This window comes from Mus caroli, chromosome 7, assembly GCF_900094665.2.
Source record: "Mus caroli chromosome 7, CAROLI_EIJ_v1.1, whole genome shotgun sequence".
Lineage (NCBI taxonomy): Eukaryota > Metazoa > Chordata > Mammalia > Rodentia > Muridae > Mus > Mus caroli.
The window spans coordinates 85,107,230-85,118,407 of NC_034576.1; the positions used below are offsets into that span (position 1 = coordinate 85,107,230).

General features: G+C 41.4%; 1 protein-coding gene across 2 annotated transcripts in view; it reads left to right on the plus strand.

Annotated features, from left to right (window-relative positions):
• The window catches only part of Adamtsl3 (ADAMTS like 3), a 270,398-nt gene that overhangs the window by 240,404 nt on the left and 18,816 nt on the right, over positions 1 to 11,178 (plus strand). For both annotated transcript variants that reach the window (XM_029480045.1, XM_021167800.2), the window contains exon 24: positions 10,451 to 10,633. In XM_029480045.1, coding sequence (XP_029335905.1) covers positions 10,451 to 10,633 — 183 coding nt within the window. The remainder of the gene's footprint in view (positions 1 to 10,450; positions 10,634 to 11,178) is intronic.

Here is an 11,178-nt window from a genome sequence, read left to right on the forward strand (position 1 = left end):
TTTGCAATTTTATGAGGTCCCATTTGTCGATTCTCGATCTTACAGCACAAGCCATTGCTGTTCTATTCAGGAATTTTTCCCCTGTGCCCATATCTTCGAGGCTTTTCCCCACTTTCTCCTCTATAAGTTTCACTGAGATGATCGTTTTTTAATCCCATTCTGTGTACTAACCCTTTAACTGTCTACTTCAGGACTGGCTTGGAAGTCATGAGCCACTTGCCTTGAAGTGCTTTTCTTTCTCCACCAGTTTTCAATGTATCTTTGCTGGATAAAGCAACAATCTTTGTTGACAGTTGTTTGCTTTTAGGACTTGAACCATACAGTTCCATGCTGTCCTGGCTTTTATTAAGAGGTCTAATGCTATTCCGATGTGTTCTCTTTGTATATAAGTTGGTATCCCCCACCCACCCTAATATCTACAGGGACACAGACACAGATATGCATACAACACAAGCTTGCATGCATGCATGAGCATGCAAATACACACATACACACACGGGAGGGGGGATAAAGAGCTTTGTGGTTTTGATATCTTATGATGTATTCTTGAGAAATGCTTTTCTGCATCTGTTAAAATGTCTATTTCTTTCTCTAGGAATTTTTGCTATGATTTCACTGAGCAGAATTTCTATGCCTTCAGTCATTGTCATTGCCCCAACTTGTGCTTCTATACTAATTTGGTCTTTGCCTTAGTTAGAGATTCTATTGCTGAGATTAAACACCATAACCAAAAGCAACTTGGAAAAGAAAGACTTTGTTCTTCTACTTCACATCACTGTTCACCATCAAAGGAAATCAGGGCAGGAACTCGAACATGGCAGGAACCTGAATGTACAAATTGATAGAGAGACTGTGGAGAAGCTGTTTATGGGCTTGCTCTCCACGGTTTGCTTAGCCTGCTTTCTTTATAGTACCCAGTGCCACCAGTCCAGGGATGCCACTGCCCACAACGGACTGGGCTCTTTTGAACAATCACTAATTATGAAAATGTCTTAGAGAATCACCTCCAGCCTGTCTTAAAGAGGCAAACTCTTAATTAAGCTTCTTTCTTTTCTGATGGCATTAGCTTGTGTCAGGTTGATGTAAAACCAGCCAGGACAGTCTCTTGATCTCATTGCAGAGCTCAGGCACAGTGGTCCGTGCTGCTCATTTTTGAAAATTGATATTTGAACCTTGATCTTGTTCTTGTTCCCTGGTACTTTGTTTTGTTTACTTTTTTGATGAGCTTTTCATTTCCAGTTCTTATATGACTTTTTAAAAATATTAATTTCCAGTCTGAGTTTTCCTTCCATCTTGTGGATTTGCCTGTCCATTTTTCTGACATCGTCCTTTCTGTTGTTTTTTCTGCAGACTCTAGACTGATTTCATTTGCTTCTTCAGATATCCTCTATTATTACTGACCATTTTCATTAGTAAACTTCTGAAATCTTCTTCCAGCACTTTGCCCATTTCAGTAATTTAGAATGCATTCATTGAGTAGTTTGATTATTTTAAAGGCATGCGGCTTTAGTTTTTTCATTATTTTTGTGCTTTGTCTCATTATTTGCATATCTATTGATCTGACTGTCTCTTCTGGATTTAGTTGGAAATCTTACTGACCAGCCTCCCCTTATGGGCTCAGTCTTCAGTACCATTGCTCCATTAATGTCTATATGGGTAGTTGCTGTATGAGTGCCTTAGTTAGGGTTTTATTGCTGTGAACAGACACCATGACCAAGGCAACTCTTATAAGGACAACATTTAATTGGGGCTGGCTTACAAGTTTAGAAGTTCAGTCCCTTATCATCAAGGTGGGAGCATGGAAGCATCCAGGAAGATATGATGCAGGAGGAGCTGAGAGTTCTACATCTTCATCTGAAGGCTACTAGAAGACTGGCTTTCAGGAAGCTAGGATGAGGGTCTTAAAGTCCATACCCACAGTGTATAGACTTCTTCCTACTAGAAGTCCACACCTCCTAATAGTGCCACTCCCTGGACCAAGCATATACAAACCATCACAGTGAGTATAGATTAAGTAAAACAATCTCTTAATTTTGGAAAAAATTTTTGCTTGTTTAACATTATATATAACAATAAAAGAAACATCTTTTTGCACAGAACTTTCTACATTTTGATGGTATTTTCTTATAAAACACAAGCAAACCACAACAAAACTCAGCCTAATAGGTCATGAGAAAGTCAATGGTTTTGTAGCTTTTTGGGTGTTAGAATGTGTACAATGTTTAACACATCACTTCTAAAATGCACGTCTGGAAAGTATAAGCTTATCGGTGGTGTGGGGTTAAGCCCTATACTTCTGTTATTACCTTTGCTACCTATTTTTTAAAAAGGGTAGAGAAACAGTACATAGAGGTTACATATGTACTAGTTAACCATCCATCCAGTGTGTGCAAGAAATTGGTAGGAAATGTGGGCCTCATTAGGACTGAATTTCCATGCTTGGTGTCCCGGGTGGTGAGTGAGGATAGGGTGGGCCCTTCATGGATGGGATCATAGTCAGTTCAGAAGATTCATATTATAAAATATAAAGGTATTTCTTCATTTCAGTCTTTTCTGCCAAGGTTAAAATATTTTGGCATATGCTGAGGAATTTTGTTGTTAGCTTGCCAAATTATTAGCTTTCTTTTCTGGGTTGAATAATGCCTCTTTCAGAAAAGGACCTTGAGAAAATATTTGTGGTGATGCAGGATTATATGGATAAATTCCTAAGATGGTCTCATCACCCCATTGACTCCCATTGTTCCCATTGCCTACTGGATTATATTATACATGATGATTCTGAGATGTCTCTAAGTTACAGATCACTCTGATCAAAGAAAGAGTTGGGGGCAGGGGAGAAAGGAAAGGAAGGAAAGGGAAGGGGGGAAAACCATCTTTACCAAAATAAATTTACCTCCACATTTTTATATGTGATTTTCAGAAGATTTAAAAACAAAATTTGGGGGCTGGAGAGATGGCTCAATGGTTAAGAGCACTGACTGCTCTTCTGAAGGCCCTAAGTTCAAATCCCAGCAACCACATGGTGGCTCACAACCATCTGTAATGAGATCTGACACCCTCTTCTGTGGTGTCAGAAGACAGCTACAGTGTACTTATATAATAAATAAATAAATAAATAAATAAATAAATCTTTAAAAACAAAATTTGAGGACTATTCCTATTTTATGAACAGGACACATTGGTTCAAGATAAATTAAGGATAATTGCTTTTTCATCACTTATAAATTTGAAATATATACTGTTATTGTATTTTAGTTATCAATTTAGAAAGCCATTTAAAATCCTCAAAATATCTAAAAGTATAGATGCAGGTAAAGTTTGTTTAAAATGACACTTCCACTCAAAAATCTTCCTCCCACTGATTTTTTGTTGTTTGTGGTTTTGGTGTTTTGTTTTGTTTTGTTTTGGGATATTGACCAGAATCCCCCTGTAGATCATAACATATATCCTCTGGATAAATATTCTTTTTTAAGGCAGCTTCTAAAAACTGGATAATAGTTTGTCTACCTACAGGCCAGTGTTAGGTGAATAAATTACCAAAATGCTTTTCATGTGGCTGAGCCTTCGAATACTCACTGTTTTCTGTGTAGGATTCTTCTCCCCATGCTTGACACTCAGAGTCAGTGGACTATGCAGTGTGTGCAGTAGCACATGTTCAATGTCATGTGTGCGCGCTACAGGGTGCTCAGCAAGAGCTCACTTCATTGAGTCTTGTTGGCACAAGCCCTGGACTTTGCATGTAATTCTTCAAAGAACTACTGGAGGGATCTAACCTTGAGACAATACATGGAAGAGTTGCCATGAACACATTGTAGCCTGTAGATGAGACCCTGGAGAATAGTATCTAGCAGCTCATAGACTATGCCAGCGATGCTGGCAGTTGGGAAGAACTGACCAGTCCTTGAAGCAGAAGCTGAGTGTCCCGAGATGTCAGGGTTGACCATTCCATGCAGAGAACTTGGTGGCATATTCCTCCATGACACAAGAAAGCTTTTAGAAAACTTTGGGTAGACTTTTACTTACAGAGTTGGGAGATGGATGCTATGGCCCAAATGATTTCCAAAGCCTCACCAGTCTGTTGGCATCATTTCTAGAAAAGGAATGCTCATCAATAGATGTTCAAGAGAGTTCCACAAATGGTGAGAGCCAGAGCTTTGTATTTGGAGTTCTGAGTGTTATCTCAGACTGATAACCAGTTCTGAGTGTTATCTCCATGATAACCAGGCCTTTCATTTCCTGAAAGGACAAACAAGCACGCAATTAGCTCTAAAGGATATTCCTCAAACTTCTGCTGCCGATTGGTCCTGCAATTGAAAACTTCCTCTTTGTAGTCACTTTAATGTCTTGTCTCAGATGCCAATGCTGTGTGTTCTTGTTTATCATTGCGTTCGCTGGTGACAGCTCCCTTGGTTGTTGGCTACGCTGTATTCCGTAAATCTCTTACCTTATATATTGACAGTGTCATTTCTTCATGAGTCCCTAGGGCAGACAATATTAGCTTAGGTCTTCATTTGTTCCAGAGGAGGGGGTAGAAAGACTCACAGAATATTGTGAAATCACTGGAAGAAACAACAGACAGCAGAAACGCTCAGCGATGCTATGTGTTTACGTAAAGGGCTGGCATTGTAGGACGGTCTGCATAAGCCAAGGATTTTATAGTGTGGAGTAGCTCATGGCCTTTCAAGGATGGAGGAAATTTGTTTTTTAAACACGGACTACTTTAAAGATACCCATGAGGTGCAGATTCTGAGCAGTACATGTTTCACAGCCTCTAAAGGGCTGAACTTTTCCCACAACATTCACCTTCCAAAAGCGATTTCAGAGTTGTGGAAACAGACTGCCAAATATTTCAGAGCTGGGAGTCTTGTGGAAACGCCTGTCTTGGAGGTTAGACAAGTAAGTTTAAGTCAGTTCTGACATGTCAGAGCTATCTACACAGAGTAGACATCTGTAGTTTGGAAAGCCTGCAAAGTGTGGTAGTGTGAGGAATCCTGCCTGCTTCCTCTGGTTTCTCCAGTCCTTTGAAAACATCAGCAAATATCATGATGTGTTTAGGTGCTAAGTCCCTGCATTGTCTTCTTAGCAATTGGGCTTTTGTCTTTGCACATCTAAAGCCTTGCTGCATAGAGCATCGCTGTGCAGTGTTCCTAGCAGCTGTAGACTTCTACTGACTGCAGACTCAGCATCACGCAGCATCCTGTGCTTAGCCTACAGAGGCTTCAGCCCAAGGGTGTTTGTCTCTGAGCTATGCAGTTCCAGAGTTTGGACATTGCAGAACCTTTGAGATCCACTTTCTGACTGGACTGGGCCTCTTTGGTTTTGGCTACTGAATTAAACTGTCCAGACTCTTCTGCTCCCACCAATCACAGGCAGAGCAGGACACGGGGGCTGCTTTCCACTACCAAGGTAGTTGTCAGCACCAACAGCTTGAAAATGGAAGTTGAAGATCTGCAGATGAGGCAGAATGTCTCACCCCCTGGCTATCTCTGTTCCTGGCTCTCCTCTGCTCTAATCATTTGGATTGCAGTAACGATTTGAAATTCTCTCTCTGGTATATTTCTCTTCCTTATAAAGACGGTGCTCAGGCCTTCCTAGGCACTCTGAAGGGAAAGGCTTTGTCCTCCTTAGAGAGCCAGAGCTATTAATATTGGGTCCCTAAGAACTTCTCTGACTTCTCACTTGTTCCTTTGCTTTAACAAGCTTCCTGTGGGTCGGACACCTGAGGTGAGTGAATCTGGCTGGTTTTTTCCAGGGACTTTGTGCTAATTCAGAGGCTGTTGGCTGGAACCACATCAGATTGCTGAAGGAAAAAGAACTGTTTGGAAGGAATCCTGGCTTACTTTCTTGAACGTCAGTCTTCAGCATCCCAAGTTCATTTCAATCCAGTGCTGGGAAGAGTGCTGTTAATATGTATTCCTTGGAAAAGGTTCTTAACTACTCAAGGATTTGTAATCTATCATACTCATTAGGAATTATGTGTTAGGTTTAAGGGTATGAGGCTGGGGGAGATACAGATATTTACTTGACAATGCCTGCTACTGAAATTATTTTACTCAGCATTACTCAATAAACACTGACAAGGAAATTAGATCTGAAATGTAAATATTGGGTGATATAAAATTAGAACCCTTTCAAATTATTTGTTTGCCTTAAAGAAATAAGATGTATTCTTCCTAGTCCCCATTTCTTTTTAAAGACTTATTTTCATTTATGTGTATGTGTCTGTGCATAGCTGTATATGTGTACATATGTACAGAGGTCCTCAGAGGCCAGAAGAGGGCAGCAGACTCATAAATCTAGAGTTATGGGCAGTTGTGAGCTGCTAGACATGAGTGCTGGGAATTGAACTCAGGTTCTCTGGAAAAGCAGCAAAGGCTTTTACCCACTGAGCTATGTCTCTAGACCCACACTGTTGCTTTTAAAAATAAATCTGAAAACCTACCACAATTAAGTCATCTAGCAGGATGATGCAAACAAGATAAATAAGCTTCATAACTTCCTTCAGGTGAGAGCAATCAAGAAATATATATATATATATATATATATATATATATATATATATATATATAGTGTGTGTGTGTGTACCTATTTGTACATATGGTCTTATTTGCTATCACAACCAAACTCTCCAGCGACTCTAAGCTGCTTAGGAGAGAATTTATTAAGAAATGCAGGAGAAGGCAGGGAGGTGGTGGCACACACCTTTAATTCCAGCACTTGGGAGGCAGAGGTAGGCAGATTTCTGAGTTCAAGGCCAGCCTGGTCTACAAAGTGAGTTCCAGGACAGCTATGGCTATACAGAGAAACCCTGTCTCAAAAAAAAGAAAGAAAGAAAGAAAGAAAGAAAGAAAGAAAGAAAGAAAGAAAGAAAAGAGAAGAGAAGAGAAGAGAAGAGAAGAGAAGAGAAAAGAAAAGAAAAGAAAAGAAAAGAAAAGAAAAGAAAAGAAAAGAGAAAAGAAAAGAACAGCAAAGCAAAGCAGGAGAGCTACCTAGTTAAGAGATGCTCTGAATCTAATTATGTGGCTCTGAATCTCACTTTCTGTATTTAATAGCTATGACCCTAGGAAAGTTAGACTATTCTACATCTATATGTATAGGAAAAGCTAAAAAAATATATGCACATGTCATGAGCACCCTCTGGCTGTTTAGGATAAGCCTACTTTCCCCAACACAACACAATGTAACATTTATTGATGTATTCATTTTGAATTGCTACTGTAACAGATTTCTATAAACTAGTGAGCCGAGGATAGCACTAATTTATTATTGTGCAGTTCTGTAGATCAGTCAGTGGAGTGTGGCTGAACTGACTGCACTACCTAGAAGGGAAAAGGTCAGATGAAGGTGTTGTTGAGGGCTAATTACTTTCTGGAGACTCCCTCCTTTTTGGCAGAAATTAGCTCCTACTCATTGCCAGACTCAAGGGCTCGCTTGCTTATTACTGTCGGCTGGAAGTAACTCCCAGATCTTAGAGACCAGCCACCTGCATTCCTTGGCTCTTGGATCCCTTCATTTCAAAATCATCAGTGGAGGACCATGTCCCACATACATGTTTGAGCTCCCTGAATGCTTCTTCAGTCTCATCTGCCCTATGCTACCATGTTTTACATCACATACCACTCCTGTTCTACTTTTCTGATGTTCAGGGCTCATAGGATTGAATTGGCCCATCCAGATATAAGCATCTCATTTTCAAGTCCTCTAACTTGTAAACTTAGTCATATCTGTAAGACCCCTTCACACCAGAACTTACATAACATTTATTTGATTGTGCAGTCAGAGATTGAGAATATTGAGGTAACAGTTTTAAATTTCCCCAGTCACATTTAGATCATTCAAAGCCACAGGATTAGAGATAAAATTCCTGAGAGCAACCAACTCAGACTCAGTCTTGGGTTTCAGAGCCCTCGACCATTACATCTAAAAATGATAACATTCTTGCTTTTATTTCATATTCCACTCACACTTAAGGCTGTGGAATCCAGTGTGGTGTCCAAAGTTAACAAAGCCATCAACTGAATGAGAGCAGCACCCTCCTCCCCACCCAAGGAGCAGCTCTTTAAAAAAATATTCTTCACTCACATAATACATCCTGACCATAGTTTCCCCTCCCTCTACTCTTTCCAACCCCCACTCCCTCACACACCTCCCCCCAGATGCACTCTCCCTCAATTTCCCTTCAGAAAAGAGCAGGCCTCCAAGAGACAACACCAAACATGACAAATCACGATACAGTCAGATGAGATGACAGCCCTCACTTTGAAGATAGACAAGGCAACTCAACAGGAGGGAAAGAGTCTCAGATGCTGGCAAAAAGACACAGACACAGCCGCTCACACTGTTAGGAATCCCACAGAAACATTAAGCGAACAGCCATAACATCCATGCAGGAAACCCAGTGCAGACCCTTGCAGACGCTTGCAGACCCTTGCAGACCCTTGCAGACCCTTGCAGACCCTTGCAGACCCTTGCAGACCCTTGCAGACCCTTGCAGACCCTTGCAGACCCTNCTTGCAGACCCTTGCAGACCCTTGCAGACCCTTGCAGACCCTTGCAGACCCTTGCAGACCCTTGCAGACCCTTGCAGACCCTTGCAGACCCTGTGCTCGCCACTCCAGTCTGTGAGCCCATGCATGTCCTGCTCAGTTCATTTGGTGGGTTATGTTCTACCGGTGTCCTGCATGCCCTCTTGTCCCTGCAATCTTTCCACCACCTCGTCCGTTGGATTCCCCTATCTCTGAGGGGAGAGACCTCATGGAGAACTCCAACATAGACTTTCTCTCCGCCTAATGTGTGGTGACAACTGAACAAGGCACCAATGCCTCTCAGAGGACAACAGAACAAGGCACCAATCTATGAGTATAACAGAATATCATTAGAAATCACTTCCTTGTGTTTTTTGTTTGGTTTGGTTTGGTTTGGCCAGTTGTGTTTGGTTCTCTGGACTATCCTGGGTGTTCCAGTAGTATAGGGGATGGGCTACCTCTCATGGTGTGGATCTCAAGTTAAACTAAGAGTTGCTTGGCCATTTCCACAAGTTCTGTGCCACCATTACCCCAGCACATCTTGTCAGCAGGACAAACTGTAGGTCAAAGAGCTTGTGGCTGAGTTGGTGACCAGGTTTCTCTTTCAGTAGCCTGCAGAGGACCTTCCCACATCAGAGAGAATAAAACTTAGAGATGAAAGCCCCATGTAGACATTCCAGCTTGACCTCTCTGGTTCTTTCTTCAGATGTTGTCCCTGGCCATGGGGCCCTGATGTCAGTTAGGGAGAACAGCTCTCTGTGGCAAGGACATGGAGTGGCTTGTTTTTTTTCTTCCTTAGCACTATTTAAAAGTTAAAACAAGTTCCTTTAACACCCTGAACATGTGCTGCTGTGTATATGTGTGTGCATGTGTGTGGTAAGCACTTGTCTATGGATATCTGTGGAAGCCCTAAGAGACTTGAATGGCAATATTTGTATAGTGGACAGAACAGCTAATCCTGAATTCCAAGGCTTAGCAGAGTCCTTAGCTATAAGATGGAGCATGCAATGACCACCTTCTAGGAAGGAAGAGTGCCTATAAGAATTTGAAAATGTCACTAGGCTCGTGGGCTGTGCCTTCTGCCTGCTGCAAGGTACTCTGCACATGTCATGGTAATAGTAATGAAATGACTTTTTTTCAGAGAGTCATTGCATGCTCTCCATCCCTGAGCACTTTAGGAGGAGAGGCTACCCCTCTAACCAGCTAGTAGTTCATTCCCAGGTACTACCTGAGGCACCCTTCACTCTTAAGTATCAAGTGAAATTGTTCTGAGGTTGAATCACTAAACAGAATGCTAAGACTCATCAAGATGTAGATGAAGAAAATTTTTCAGCTCTTGCATCCTCCTCTGTATCCAGGCTCCTGTGATATTCCCTAAATCCTCTGCCGCACTGACCCAGGCTCAAACTTAGCAGTTCCTCTTGTTCTCTAAAATTACACTTTTTAATAAAGCTCATTAATGAAAAAAATCTATTTCTCCAAGGAAAATATAAAAGAATGAACACACACTCACATACACATATGCACATATATGCATATGTGTATGTATATATGTATAATGTTTTCCTAAGTCTTCTTGGAACTACAACTGGTAGGAATTCTTAGCTTCATCAACTCCTTTTTAACCATTTTCTCATTGATTTGCCCAACTTCGAAGTCGCCTCTATTCCCAGACTAAAGTAATCCTACTGGCTCCTATCCCCTAATGTAATACATGAACAGATGTGGTGCCCCATGGACCAAAGCCTTTGCTGTGCCACAATTCCTCATACACATGCCATAAAAACAGAACCAGCCATTTCCTATTAGCTATGATGTGCTCACTTCCTGACATGTGCTCCAAACACTAAATGGTATTTGTCTCATAGTTCTGTGGCCCTGTTCTTAAAGGAATTGCCTTTGTCATCTTTGTTTTTGTTCCAAAGGTGTCCCTCAGCCTAATGTAACTTGGTTGAAGAGAGGAGGATCTCTGAGTGACAATGTTTCCTTGCTTTTCAATGGATCCCTGTTGTTGCAGAGTGCTTCCCTCGAAAATGAAGGAACCTACCTTTGCACAGCCACCAATGCTCTTGGGAAAGCAGTGGCAACCTCTGGCCTCCGCTTGCTGGGTAAGTGCCCATCCTAATTGTTCCCAATGGCTCCTGCAATGTGTAGAAAGCTAGGCCCAGAGTTGCTGACCCTGGAGTCAAAAGTGTGGATGGCACAGGCATTTCAGAGTTCTTACCCCAGTCATCATTACCTAAAGTCACTTCTAACACATACCATACTGGTTCTTTCTTCAGAAATTGGTGACTCCAAAGCTATTCTTCTGCCTAAAGGACATGCAATTTTCTGCCCAGAATTAGGACTTTTCATATGCTGCCTCTATGTCTTAGCTCTCAACTATGATGGTGTACTATACTGAGGTCTGTTTTAGTCAAGATGACTTCTGGTCCTGTGAAACACACATACACGCACACACACTGGAACATACATGCAGACTCTATCATCTATCTATCTATCTATCTATCTATCTATCTATCTATCTATCATATCTCTTTCTTTCTCTCTCTCTCTCTTTCTTTCTCTCCTTTTCTTCCTTTCTTTCTTTCTTTCTTTCTTTCTTTCTTTCTTTCCTTCCTTCCTTCCTTCCTTCCTTCCTTCCTTCCTTCCT